The sequence below is a fragment of the Pseudopipra pipra genome, chromosome Z, assembly GCF_036250125.1.
Source record: "Pseudopipra pipra isolate bDixPip1 chromosome Z, bDixPip1.hap1, whole genome shotgun sequence".
NCBI lineage: Eukaryota > Metazoa > Chordata > Aves > Passeriformes > Pipridae > Pseudopipra > Pseudopipra pipra.
Genome location: NC_087581.1, coordinates 53,227,717 through 53,242,581, shown reverse-complemented (window position 1 = coordinate 53,242,581; position 14,865 = coordinate 53,227,717). Strand labels below are relative to the sequence as shown.

Sequence of the window (14,865 nt, the reverse complement as noted above, 5' to 3'; positions counted from 1 at the left end):
CTCTGTAAAAATGGGCCTCCTAAATATGAACAGTTTTATCACTGTTCATGTCTCAATAACAGATTTAAAACCAGGCATATAAATCTTTTGCTCCTCTACAGCAAGCGCATTATCCAGACACAAAATTTCACAACACAAGAATTGAACAGGTAAGTATGTTTTATTATCCCATTTTAAAGATAAGGAAATCAGGAAAAAGACATGGAGTGTCCTGTGCAAGGCCACAGTAAGTGCTGCAGTCAGGGCTGGGTAGCTTTCCTTTCTCTAAACAGTGCTTTCAGGTATGTAGATGACACTGTGCTTCTGACAATAGTCATGTGAGTTTCCTTCTTTGCTTCTTTGGGAATCCTGAGATAGCAGAACTCTTGGAGTAGCCTATGTTTGATGCAATGTTTGCTACAATTATGTTAAAAATCCCTACTGACAACTACCTCTCCTGCATGACTCTCATACCAATTTGTGCAACTCAGAAAGGCCAGAGAGGTGCATAGTTTAATTTTGTTTATTTATACCTGCCAATTTAATCCTTTCTTCAGTAATTAAACAATGGGACTGTTTCCCCTCCCCCTTAATTAGTCACTGGCTCTTTAAACTGAACGGCAATGATCATAAGAGTTTCGTCTTTCATGTTATAGTAAAGGACTTTGAGATATTTTTTCTCCTAAGTCGTTGTTGAATTTGACATCAGTTCTATTCATCACAGAACTAGCTGCAATTAGAACAATTATGCAGATCACGTCTTTCCAGTTTAATAGCTGGTTTTTGTTTTGTTTTTCTTTTTCCTTTTTTTTCCCCTCTTACTGCAGCTTCTCTAAGCTAAAGAGGAGGATAAGGAAAGACAGACAGACACTCAAGTAGACCACCTACTGACTACGTCCCACCATGGAACTGGATAATTTGTTAAATACCTTTGAGCTGGAGGAAATTCCTACGGGGTGCCTTGCATCTCAGCTTGCCAAAGGTCATCATCACAACAGCACCCCATGCTCTCTTTCTGCTTCCCAGACAGGAAGGGGATGGCACACTCTGCAAACAGTGATAAACCCCTGTTCTCTGTGAAGTGGTTTAGAGTGGCTAACTAAACCAAACTATGAATAGAAGGGAAGCAACACAAAAAAACCCCTAGCAAATATAAAGTAGCCTGCATTGTAAAGCAGCCTGGATGTCTCAGGCACCTGTTTATTTAGCCCCTGTCTCACTAAGAGAAAAAAAGCAAGTCAGTAATTAAGACATACAGCACAATACGAGCTTACAGAGCACCTTTCAAAAAATATATCCTCAGTCACACTAGATAGTTCTATACATGTGAGATCCAGATCTTTGAAGAGCAGTGTTAACAAATTAAAAAACCCACTGTCCTACAAGGTGTAGTTACAAGCATAGTTCTGGTTCTAGAGGCCTCCTTCCTCAAAAACAACAACAACAACAAAACCAAACCAAACAAACAACCTCCCCCCTCAAAAAAACCAAAAAAAACCACAAAAAAACCAACGAACCAACAAACAAAAGCAAACCCAAACCAAAATCAAACCAACAAAACCAAACCACAAAAACAATTTAAAAGCCTGAGTATTGTCCTCAAATACTTAACTAAAAGGAAAATTAGGAGACTGAATGTCATCTGTAACATGATTATTTATTGCCTTGTCAACAATGTCTTCTAGTCCTGTTTTTTCAAAATAGCTATTAAGAAAATATATCTAATTACCTGTGAGGCAAACAAAAGTATCATGTCCTGGCTTCAAAATCATACACATACTTTATAAACAGGTGAGTTAAGTCTGAGACATCTCCTAAGTAAGTTACTCTGAGACATCTTTTAACCTTACAAATAAAATGGAGCCAGGCAATTGACCGCCCCTAAAAAAGATCATGCAGTAAGAAGATAATGAACTGTTGGCATATCAGTTGCATTTTATAATTGTATCCAAAATTTTAAAAATACCTGAACATATTCTTAAAGGAAACCTGATGGAAGATACAAGATATTGTATCTTCCATGTGAACCACTTGGCTGCATGTGAGAACTCAATTAGCAGCAAATGGTAGACATAAGTTTGCAAAATATTTTAGATAACATTTCAATATAGTAAGAGCAAAACCTTGAAAATTTGCTTTTTAGATATGTGGAATTTTGCCTGTAGATGTCAGGTGAAGATATTTATGAGGTTAAACAGAATTGGTTTTATTATTTGTTAGCTCTGGGACTGCAAAAATATATCTTACATGTGTGTGTATGCTATTCAGCCTTTTATCCCCTCTGTTCCCCTCCCTAAATAGCTCACAGACAGGGGATACATCCACATCTAAATGTGAAATAAATATTCTAATTATAAAGGTCTGACAGTGAGCTGCTGTACTCACCTTGTCAGAACCTCCAGTACAGTACATCCCTTTTGTATTGTCTTACTGGAAGAAACAGATCCAAGGAGGTTCAAATTTCACAGGTCATTCTCCTTTTGAGACTGTAGTAAGAAATGCATAATATAGACAATTTTACATCTTAACAGCTTGGGGACCTGCATCTGTCTTTTGAGAGAATTTGCAACTAGTATAAGATAATGCAGGATAAAAAAAATAAGGAGGTTTGCAGTAAAATTGATGGAGTTTATAGGTGAGCTGTAAGCTATCTTCTGTATGTCTCCATATCTTCCTATTCTGTAAGCTATGCCAAACAACAGCACAAATAGGACTGGATTCACAGGTAAATAAATACATGACACACACATATACAGACTTTCTTCACTTGGCCTGAGTATATGAGACTGATTTTAACAGCCTTTAAGACAATGTCTCTCATTAATGTCAAATGGCTATTAATCAGATCCCTGATCAAGCAGTTTGACACTAATGAGACTTATTTTAGTAAGGACTTCCTAAAAGTTTGCGTTTAAATCTTGAGGTTACTTGATCTATAGCAAAAGCCCATGTAAAATGCATGGAACAATGATATTGCCTTTAATTAGGCCTCAAATTATTTGAGTATTTATGATACTTTGACAGTCAATGAAGGACATCAGTTTTCTGAACACGTTTGAAAAGGGCAGTGTAAGCTTTTAACTTGACATGTCTAACGCACAAGAAGCTCTTCATCTACTTGCAGCTTCTGTATATCCAGACAAACAAAATGAATAATGTTGCCTGGAGCTTCCAGTGTGTCATAGCAAGTAGAGGGTCTGCAGGAGAAGGAAAATCTTAGTTATGTTTGTAACATACGGTTTCACACAGGGAAGCATGATAGGCATGAGAGGTGGCTCACAGGGTTATGAGATGCCCTCAAGTCACTCCTTGTCATTTTCATGGTCTTCTCCTAATGCACACAGGAGGAAAGAGGCAAGGAGCAATACAATAGCACACATCAAATATGTCTGGGATTTAGCTGTGCTGTTGCACTGAGGTACTATATGCTGCACTTGGTATAAATTGAGTATATCTCTTAGTCACCATTTCCTCAAATTGCTTTCCCTGGTTGCTCCAGGGGCAGCATGGCAGCCTAGTTTTCCTAATAATGATTTCATCATAAAGCCAGAATTCTGCTCAGATGATTTCAGCAGTTTTTCACAGAATGTCCAGCTACATTTCCGAATGTAACTTTTCTGATTTTGGCTTAGTTTGTTTCATGTACACTTAGAGGTGGTTTTCCAACAAATTATGCAACATGTTACCCTTAAAAAAACTTCTTCGAACATCTGGAGATAAAACTTCTGAAATAACAGTCACATTTTCATCATTTTTAGAGTCTGTCAGGCCTTGAGTTTCACTTTCTTGCCTTTCCAAGAATAAAATTGGTAATTTCTTCTGAGTTTTATCAGGTCACTCCAACTTTCTGTGATAGTCCCTGTGAATGGATTTCATTATCTAGAAAGAAGTTTCCTGAGACATTTAGTTGCTACAGCTGGCTTCCATGTGTTAACTTCTCATCCTGACAGCATCTCTCTGTGATACTAGAGATGAAAAGCTTGGCAATTGCGTTATATTGTTTTCTTTGTTTATGTTTTCCATTTCATCCTCACCTGTGGTATTACTGGAGCTAAACAAAGCATGTTCTGTTGGAGGAGGAATTCTTGTTCTCTCTCTTCAGCAGTATTCAAGCATCATTTCCTGTAGCTGAAGTAACAGTTACAATATTATTCAGAAATAGTTTTACCATCTTTGTCATCCTGAGACCGTCTTGCAGTAGTGTTAACAAAATGTGTCTGCGCATCTGAAGAACCTGAATCAGGAATGAATACATTTGGACGCACTCCAGAGATAGTCAGTCAGTGTGGTAGTTACGTGACCTGAATTAGTGCCCTCCCACAAGTATGCTGGAAACACATCACTGATTCAGTGAGCTCGATACTGTTCACTATATACTCATGTAAAGCTAGATTATTTCTTCTAATGACAACAGAGTGTGATATACGGTTAACCAGAAAACTGTCTCAGAACTAGAGCTGACCAAGCAACTCAGAACATAAAACTGACCAAGTGAGCACAGGACACTGTCTATTGCATGTTGCTGGATTTGTCTGCCACACTGGAAGTAACAAGACTGAGGATTTAGTTCATTCTACTTTTTACTAAATGTCCACTAGAAATCGTCATTTCTTATTCATTATTTTAGTGCTGGGAAAGATTATATTTTTTTATGGTTTTGTTTACTTCATGGGTGGATGGATAGATGAAGTAAAAAGTGAAGTAAGTGACACAGGGTATACCAAAGTCCATCCATGCTGGCAAGTTCTAACTGGTCATATAAATCAGAGGGTATTACTTCACTCTCTGATGGTACAAGTATCTCCTGATCAGAAGGACGTCTTCAAAAGGCCCAGTTTCTTTTGCCTCTCAGGGACAGCTAGCATGGATTGAACATTTTAAGGTGCTGTCTCTCAGGATCCCACAGACCTTGTTCAAACCATATTCTTAGAAAATAAATTGATGATTATAAGGTTAATTTGCTGCATAGCGCTTCAAAATTAGCATTTTAATGTCACAGTCATACAGTGTGCGTATCTGTAAGCATGATTTTGTTGCATTTGTGAGATGCTCATGAAAGGTTCAGAACTTAATGAACTGGTATATTGGTGGTGGTGATAAGCTATAAACTGTACATACACTCCTTACATTGTGAACATTCAAGTTTATGGCTATGACCTAAAGAACTGTCAAAAATCGGTTCACTTTGCAACATGGAAACAACATCAAATTCAGGGTGGCTCTCCAGAGATGCTTTTTTTCTTTTTAATTAAGATTTTGGCAGTGTTTTTGGGAACTGCTAACTACCAGAACTACCACTCTGTACATTAAAGAGGTCCTCTGTCTCATATTTGTTTCATGGAATAAATGCATTTCTCAGCATGAAGAAAAGCAGTGTAAATGCAAAGGGCCACAGAAAAGTGTCAGACTTTTAACAAGTATATTGTTCTCATTTGCTCTGTTCGCTCTTCAGTTGCTCAGCTGCTGCATCAAGAATTTAAAAATACAAATATGTGGCTCTGAATTACCCAACTGAGGAATCAACACAGAAGAGACAAAAAGGAACTAAGGCTGACAAGACGTGAAGAAAGAATATAGCGTTTATGAGTGCACACATCCAAATCCCTCTTCTCCCTCACAGGTTGCTTCTTCCAGTGCTGGTTTACACATAAATATCACTGTGCTGAAGATTCACCAGTGCTGTAACTTCTGATTCACGGTAAAGGTACTGTGGGACTATGCACTTTGAACATGGACTACCAGTTACAGAGCACCAGGTTATTCTCTATCATGAAAAGATTATACCTCAGGGAGGATTTCTCAGCAATTCTGTATTACATGCCATCATGGTCATTCCCATTCACAAAAACTTTCAGCTACAATGGCCCTTGTTTTTCATAGTAAACAGAGGAGAGCACAGAGAATAACATTCCAAGAGCAGGATGTACAGAATAGGTGTCTTGGAAATGAAGAGCAGAAATGATAAGATGGACAAAGAGCAAAGAGAAAAATCCTCCCACCAGCAGAAAGATGAGCAGAATAGGAAAGGGAGATAAACTACAGAAATGGGGGGTGGGCGGGAAGAAGAAAAAGATATCACAGAATATTTTGAGTTGGAAGGAATCCACAAGGATGACATGAAGAAGAAAAATTGGGAAAGGAAAGAGCTTTCATCAATGGATTGTTTTGTCCCTTGCATGAAATGAAAGAACACTAAAGAGGCCCTGACAGAAACTGTCAGTACAGCTCTGCTCTTTCGCAGGCAGAGTGCAGAGGCATCTGCAAAGATGTGCATTTTCTCTATCCATTGTAAAAGAAGCACCAGAATTGCCTCCTTAGCAAATTGGCACAGTAGAGCGAGTTTCTGAGTTATGGGATCAGCATCATCCCTTTGGAAAGAAACTTTACACACAGTGTCTGTAGCTGGGCCGTTCTTACTGGTGTCTATGTTTCTGCCCTTCATCTCCTTTTAGACTTAAAATCTGCCAGGATGTATCAAAAATAGCTGAATCTCTTTCTATTTTTGTTTAAAACTAATAAACAATTAATGGGAACTTCCATTTTTGCAGTCTTGGCATTGGTTCAACTATACTACAGCAGGGAAGAGCACATATAGTTCCACCTACTCTTCTGTTTGGTAAACTGTTTGACTTCTTCACTATTCAGGAGCAAGTTATCTGGTGAATGGTATCTTAGGAGAAAAGGATGTGCCACAGCTATGCTCTTGAACTCCCTAAAGAGAGAATTATGACAGAATTATGACAGAATTATAACAGAATTATTATTCAAACACAAACAAATAGAGGCTGTATGTCCTAAAATACCCCTTCTCAAACTCTTCCTTGTCTGAAATACAGAATTAAAAAACCTGCCATACTTCCTAAACTATAGGCTGGTGTTCTTCCAGTCTCCTTCCCCATTAATAAACTCACCATATCTTCTGTTAGACATGGGCTAAGTAGTAAATAAGATCTTTTTCAATTCAAGACCCAATAAATTACACTGAACTAGTTTCATGCAAAAGAATGCAAGCATATAATTTAAAGGAATTGTACTGGAAGGAATGGAGAGCCCCAAGCTAAAGGGATGCTCTTAAACGACTACTTCTATTCATTATCTGTGGAAAAGGTGCTCAGGTTTTCTTACATATTAAAGACATGACTTCTGCTTCCTCTCACAACAACAAGGTAGAGAAGATAGAAGATTAAGTATAATCACTCTATCATCATGAAGTTACTTACTTCACATACATATTGTTACAATAGAGCACCTGAACAAAGATAAGGGAACCAGAACTCAGAAGACAATTGCACCTCTAAAGAAGCTGAATACTAGTGAAGGGTCTGCAGTAGTCTCTGAGAGGGTTTGGGGTACAAATGGAACCAGTCCAATTAAAGCTCATGAAATGAGGGTGGGCCATGCTGGAAGATGTGAGATTATACTTTTTCTCTTTGGGTAAGGACATTTAGCTACTATTTTTTAATGATGTTTTTGAAATTGCATTGGATTCTCACTTGCCACTGGGTCACTCTTTTTAGCCACATGCCATCAACAACATATTGGTGTGAGAAAAGCATAGTAGCATTTGATGGCTTCTCTAACACTATAACAGGAAAGGAAAATCCTATAGATAGAGTAGAGCTGAGTTAGCTGTATAGAAAATTCTGGCTCATGGGACAATTTAGAAACAAGTTAACTGGAATGTTAACTCCAGTGAACTTGGGTGAATAATACCTTAACTTCTTTCACATGGATGTATTCACTCAGATAAGTTATTTCAGAAAAAAAGATCTTTCTACCATCACTTCGAAGGGGCCTATGATAATTTCCATAGTTAAAATTCATGGCCAAACACAATAAATGTTGGTTTTAAACTTAGTTTTTCCATATATTTGAGATTCTATGACTGAAACTTTACAATCCGATGAGAAGTTGGAGATGGAAAATGTGCAGTTGTTGTTCTGAAAAGAACTCAAGCTTCAGTGTTATAGGACGCTGTGTCAGGCACTAACGTCAATTGAAAAGATTCCCTGCTTCGACCTTCCTTATTTTCTCTCCATGCCTTAGCCATTCATCCTAGCTGTGCACAATATGTTATCACTACAGTTAGTACAGCTATTTGCATTGTCAACTAGATCTCTGAAACAAAAAATAAAACAAATAAAATAAGAAAAAGAGATATGCAAATTACAATTACTTTAATGACAGTTTGGATTTCAGCCCAAAAAGACACATTTGCAAAATGGAAAGATGGCAAACAAGCATGCTGGGACAGGCATCAGTACAAGCAGAAGGAGTCTGATGGCTTTGCAACAAACACTAGCGTCTTTTCAAATTATGCCTGCCAGTATGGTCATAACTATAAAGAGGTGGGAGCCACTGCTTCAAAAAAAGATAATAAACACAATCAAAGCTGGAAAGGTAAGAGTTACATTCTGCCAACAGGAGGAACAGAACAGAAAAGTGGGCAGTGCAGCCTTATTCATAAAATCAAAATAAAATCCACACAGCATATGAATAAGGCAGCATCAGTCCAATTTCAGTGATCATAAAAAGCCCAGACTCACATCTATTCCTAGGTCCAGACTCAAATTCTCATTCTTTACTACCAACAGACGAGAAATAAAGGATTCTGCCCTTTATTTCCTTCAACATATCTCTGAGTTTCTGACAATAAATTGCCCAAGGGAAAACGAGGCTTGGGTTGGAACACACCTTGACATAGGACTGCTCTACCAAACCTCTATCCCAATTTCTTTCTCTTCCTTCCTTTCTCCTGCCCCAGATTCTGCATCCCAGCTGAGTACTTTCACCCATCCTTTTCACCCTCTACATTCAGGACAGAAGGTTTTTCTCCTCTGCATTCCCAGAAAAATCATTAAAAATTGCTGTCAATTATCATGTTCACTCCCACAGTGACCAACAAGAAGTGGGAACAGCAATAAGAAGTCATGCTTTGTTGTGGACTGCATACAGGGTTAGGTATGTAGACCCTATAGTCTACACACTAGGAACAGTGAGCCAGTGAGGGTGAGCAATCTCAAAGTATTGGCTGATGAATGCGAAAAAAAAGGTATCTAATGTACAGGTGAAAACTCTCACTCAAAATTTGGACATACATAGTGGCTTTTTATGAGAACAGTGACGTACTCAAAAAAGGGATCCTGCTTCAAAGGATAAGGAGACAGGTGTTTGCTAAAGAAAAAAACTACTAATAAAGTTGATCATATGTAAAAACAGTGTTTTACCAAAAAAACCCAAATAAGCAAAAAACCCCAAAACTTTATTCTTTTTAAAAGCATTTGACGTTAAAATACGTAAAATCAGAGGCAAGCCTGAAGCATGGAAAACTGCAGATCAAAGAACTGCGTACCAGCAAATTAGACCGTATAGTGGCTGCTGTCAAGTGACCTAGCTGCACTGTTTATAAAAAACAGTAAAAACAGTTATTCTTGAAACTAAGGAAATCCAAATACTCCCTTGGATTCCAAACTATCCATCTAAGGCAATCTTTAAATGACTCCCTGACACAACCTCCACTCTCTGAAGATCTCCCTACTTTCATTTGTTATGGCCCAGACTCTCCCACTCCAAATGATGATATGTATCCCCAGTCCATTCTTAAAACATTCTCTGTTCCAGAAGGTCTTCAGGGGCTAGCACATCTGCTTGCAGGACTTCTTCCTGGAGGAACCTGAGCTGTCACTTTCTTTGAATTTATACGAATGCCCTCTGTGGTTTCCTCCTTAATTATGACCCTGGGGCACCTAACACATCTCTGGAGCATGGATCTGTGAAATACAGGAAAGTCCTGGAAAGCTGACATGAACCACAGCGCAGAGGCTGCCAGACCTGATTAGCCAGAGGGATTTTCAGGTTGAGAAAGAACTAGAAAGGCAAATGGTAGCACAAACTACAGGGAAAAGTACTAACAGGGAAGAGCAAATCACTGGTAAATCAATTTTCGAAGATATCAAGCAAACAGGGAGGTAGAGAATGAATTTTCCTCCTTTCTCCCCTTTAAAAACAATCAAAGTATGTCAGAAGATACTAGTTGCTAGTATAACACCAGTGCATAAGGGGAAAATTAATGAACCTAAGACAGAAAATCATTTAATTGGAAAACGTGGCTTTGGCTCTGCATTTTACTATTTCTATTTTATTAGGAAAACATCAATTTTAAAGGTAGGTGCACAGGTCTTGGTGAAAGAAAAAAGGAACTCCATGTTACTGTATGACTTTCTGTAAAGCATTTAACTTCTCATTCTTCATTGAGAGTGACAGCTTCCTAACTTTTGCCCACAAAGTCAGTCAACTTTGCCTACACCTTAGGTTCCTCAGAGAAAAAAATCCCACAACATTTACATTACTAAGTTGCAATAGTACTTCTCATGTCCAAATTCCTTCAAAACCTGCAATGAATCTTCAGAGCAGGTCTGAATTTCTGGACTGAATTTTACAGACAATTATTTTAACTTTCAAACAAAAGGAAGTAGATCTACAGGTTGCTCGAAGATACTGTTGTGGCTCTACGATTTAGTCCAGTTCAGGCTTGACTGGACGAACATGAGTTTTCTCTCACTTCCTCCAGGCAGGAGTACCTTCAGTACTGGTGGTGCCTGGGCCAGGTGCAGCTGACCAGCTGCATCTTCTCTGGGCCCACAGGCGCTGTGGTGCTGGAAGTGGTTCCCAGCAAGCTTGCAGAGCTGTTGGCCAGCTGCAGGGGGACAGGAACAGGGGAGCACTGGGAAGGCCGTCCTCCCCATCTGGGTCTGGACAACCCCTCCTCTGCCAAAGTGGCACCCACCCACTTTTCTTTCTGCACAGGGTGACCATCGGACAGATGGGCTGTGGGGGAAAGCTCGGCATTAAATGACAACGTCCAGTGTCTGTAAAGAGAGACCAACAGACGGGCGGCAGACAGGCTGTTCCTGTCCTGCCTGCTACTCAGGCTCACTCTCCCGGGGCCGGAAGGGCAGACCTGGACGATCGGGGCAGCTGCGGTTCCCCCCGGCCCCTCTTCGCCCCGGGCACCCCGCGAGGGCAGGGCCGGGAGGCCGCCGCCGGTGCCGGGCACGAGGCCTTGCTGCAGGCCTCGCACCTCGCCGCGGCTGCCGCAGCCCCGCCAGCGGGGCGGCAGCCTCCCGGCCCGATGGGGAAGAGGGAAGAGCGCTCGGGGGCAGCGACGCCCGGGGCCAGCTATAGCCCGGGGCCCGGGAGCGCAGAGACCAGCACAACGTGGGCCCAACGCGGCTGCCATTTCCCCTGCCCTTCGGCGCTGCGGGAGAGAGGGCGGGGAGAGGAGGCGGAGGAGAAGGAGGAGGGAGGGGAGAAGGGAGAGGGAGGTGGCCGAGCTAGAGTGCACTGAGGAGCTCAGCTGCCAACACTCACACATCGCTTGCCGCCGGAGTCCCAGTGGTCCTGGGGAGCGAGTACAGGCGAAGAAAAGCCAGACGCGGGAGAGGAGGCTGAAGACCGCTTGGCAGGGGGAAGGAAGTCAGAGCGGAGGGAAACGCGGAGAGAGGGAGAAGGAACCCTCCTCCCCGCGGAGAGACGACTTCCCATATAGCTGGGGATAGAGGGAGAAGCTGGCGCTCAGGAACTGTGAGAGAAGCTTTCCGAGCAAGTTACTCCGGAGAGCGACGGGAAGAGAAGACAGCAGCAATCACTGATCAGAACCACTATTCCCAACCCCTCATCATTTAACCCTCGGGCGGTTCAATGCACTACTCCAAGCTCTTCCTAGTTTCCTCCTCGGGGTAACTTCGGAGGACGCGCCGCCGGTGCCCCCCGGAGGTGAGGAGAAGCGTCTCGGAAGAAGGAAGAAGTTTTGTGGGGGTTGTGTGCTGAGGAGGAGAAGATGGGCTGGAAGCGCCGCTGCTGCTGGGGAGGCGGAGGCGGCGGGGACCTTCTCTGCCGGCTCGCCCTAGTGCTAGGGTTCCTGCTGCCCGCCTGCAGGACGCGCCTCTACACCAACCACTGGGCTGTGCGGATAACCGGGGGGCTCCCGGAGGCCAACAGGGTAGCGAGCAAATACGGATACGTCAATATAGGACAGGTAACCCTACTCACAACTACTTCCTAGCGGGCGCCGGCGCTGTGGCCGGCAGGCGGGCGGCAGGGTGCGCTGCCGCCGCCCTGCGCCGCCGGGACAGGGGCAAGGACAAGGGCAAGGGACGGGCAGCCCCGCGGCCGCTGCCCGACCCCGGCCCCGCCTCAGGCCCCGCCGTCGCCGCGGGGCGGCCCGCGAAGCCGCCCGGCGCCCCGGCTTCCCGGCGTGGGCCGCGGGAGGTGATGCGCGGAGGCAGGTATGCCGGAGGGGTTGGGGCTGTGGCCTCCTCTTACGAGGCGAGGTGTGAAGCGGGGCGCGGGGCGGGAAGGGGAGACCGTAGGCGAGGGGCGTCCCGCCGCCGCGCTGCCTTCGCGGGGGCTGAACTTCGCTCCGCCGCGGGCGCCCTCCTGCCCCCACCTTGCAAATTGAAAAGCGCCGGTAGAAGAGGAGCTCGTTCTGCAGCGAGTGCCCTTCTGTCTCCCCGGCAGCCAGGACGTGGCAGCTGCGGCCGCGGGGGGCGTCCCGACCCCCGCTTTGGCGGGGCGTGCGGAAGGAGGTGGTGGCAAGGGTGTCCCGGAGCGGCTGCTGGACGTGTGGCTGCCGGCGGGGTTCCGCGGGGAAGGAGACCGCACCAGAGGGCCGGGGCCGTACCTGAGCTCGCTAGATCCACACATCACACTGTCAGAAAATTCTTGGATCCAGGCAGATTTAGAAACTGCAAGTGAGTAAACACTGGATCCCGTCACACTGACTAATGCTCCCTACTACAACTAGGCACAATTCTGTATAAAATGTCCTAACACTGCTTTTTCGGATGGTGTTTATACTCAGTTTTTTGGTTATCCCTCGCAATTGCCGTCAAAATATGAACTGTATGTGTAGGATTTACAAGGTGAATGCCGAAAAAATAAACAACTCCATTGTTGTTTACAACTTGGGTGTAAACATCCAAGTACACTCTTTCTAGACAGTTTTTGCTACATGAATTGAAAAGTTAGAAATGAGCATTTACAGGTACAGAAGGCTTCGTTTTATACATGAAATTCACAAAAATGCAGCTGCATTTACACAGCAGGCATTTCATATCAATCAGATCAAAGTGAGACCCGATTATTGTTGTGTTTTAAAATGAATTCCCACTTCAGCATCATTGACTCAAAAGTCTGAAGCATATCTCCCACATGTTCCCAATCATTGCAAGCCATAATAAGACAGCTGTGCAGTCTATTAAGATAAATAATTTACATGAGAGAAGCTGGAAAATGTCACTAAGGTAGCACAAAATACGATGTGTTAAGATGCAGTTACCTGATGAAAAAATGACTACCAACTTCTCTGTTGTAGCGCTTAGGTGAGCAGGCAGTGCTACTTCCAGTTGGATGCACAAAAATTTGGGACCAAGCTTTCATGTAAAAATTGAAGTACTACCTTGAAACTACCCTTTAGGAATCCAAACACAAAATTTTTTTGCATCGATCACTTTTTTTGTGTGTGTGTTACACGTCTATTACTCAAAGTGTTTGTCTATATTCCTATCTAGGCCATTATATGCCCAGTTGGTTGCAGGATGCACTTTTCCTGGTTTTTAATTTTGTCAGGCTGGTTGGCCAATTCATAGCCTGCCTTTTTATACTTTGCATATCCAGACCTTATGTTGAACTAGGAAAAGAATGTAGTGAGCCACAATAGTTTCTTATATGTCGGTGAAAGTGCCATGCATACAACTAGGAGATATCAATAATGGATAAATTTCTGATTGGGTATACAGATGAGAATGAGAGAAAATAGAGACTATAAATAATGAAAAGCTGGAAAATACTTTACTGGGTATACAGATAAAAAGAGAGCCAATATACAGATGTAAAGAGAACCAATACCTTTATTTAGTTATAAGGGTAGGGAGAGTGCAAGTCAAAGACAGATATAAGAATATTAAATGATGAATACATGAGAAAGAAAACTTCCGTAATGGAGTGAATTAGACTGATGGGTTACTCCTTACCTTCTGGCTGTAACTAGTCTTTAATAAGAAGAAGCACACGGTGGGCATATGTGAAGAAATTCCACAGAACTTCCTGTATGTATTTTGGAATGGAGTAACTGGGTGCTAGATGTCAATTTGCTGTGCCAACATATGTCTTACCACTACTGTTACATGCACTAAGAAGTGGTGTGCATTGGCACAAAGTCCTACACAGGTTTCCTTTCATGGCCATTGTTCAGTTTCTGATAACTTCTTGCAAAATTATCTCAAATGGTATGTCCGTGACAGCACATTTATTATGTTGGTAGTCAGTCTAATGTTTGTTCTTTTATTCCCTGCTAGTGCTTGTACAATTTTCATCATACTACCCTGGTTGCTAGATAGAATTTATAATCTGAGAATTCAGAGTTTATAAAATAATCCAAATGGCTGTGGTCTGACCATATGTAGTTTAACACTTTAATATATATGGTTTAAAGCCTGTGTAAAATAACTATAACTGTATTTCTTAAACAAATAAATAAAGTGCATTGTTTTCTATAAAGCCTCTCAATCACTGTTTGTAGACTGTATGTCTTGGTAAAGATGGGTAAATAGAGTAAGATTTTGGAGAAAGTAACTTTTGGAGAAAGGGAGGGGCAGTCTGGACTGATGAGTTAGACTTGCCTGTAACAGGCTTTTTGCATATATTTGGAAAAGCAGGAAGATACTTGACACAAAAGAGAAAGTGCGAAAGAAGATGGGAATAGGGCAACTACCCACTGTTTATTATTGAGAAACAATTGCAAGCAATTTTAAAATCTCTTTGTGTGAGATGTTGAAAGACATTCTCTTAATTGAATACACTATGAAAACACTGAAAGAGATAACC

The 14,865-nt window shown here is 42.2% G+C and overlaps 1 protein-coding gene and 1 long non-coding RNA gene across 7 annotated transcripts in view; one reads left to right on the top strand and one right to left on the bottom strand.

Moving 5' to 3' along the window:
• Window positions 1-8,137: 8,137 nt before the first annotated feature.
• LOC135406990 (uncharacterized) lies at window positions 8,138-11,451 on the bottom strand. Its single transcript, XR_010426616.1, has 2 exons — window positions 11,350-11,451; window positions 8,138-10,847 (listed from the first exon to the last, which is right to left on the bottom strand). It is a non-coding gene; the product is annotated as an uncharacterized LOC135406990 (long non-coding RNA).
• Window positions 11,285-14,865, top strand: part of PCSK5 (proprotein convertase subtilisin/kexin type 5) — a 257,820-nt gene continuing 254,239 nt past the window's right edge. The window contains exon 1 of one of the 6 annotated variants that reach the window (XM_064641610.1): window positions 11,285-12,016. In XM_064641610.1, the coding sequence (XP_064497680.1) occupies window positions 11,819-12,016 (198 nt within the window). In that variant the 5' untranslated portion in view covers window positions 11,285-11,818. Of the gene's footprint in view, window positions 12,017-12,132; window positions 12,267-14,865 lie in introns of those variants that run through there. The other 5 variants (XM_064641613.1, XM_064641609.1, XM_064641615.1 and 2 more) reach the window with 5 other exon arrangements.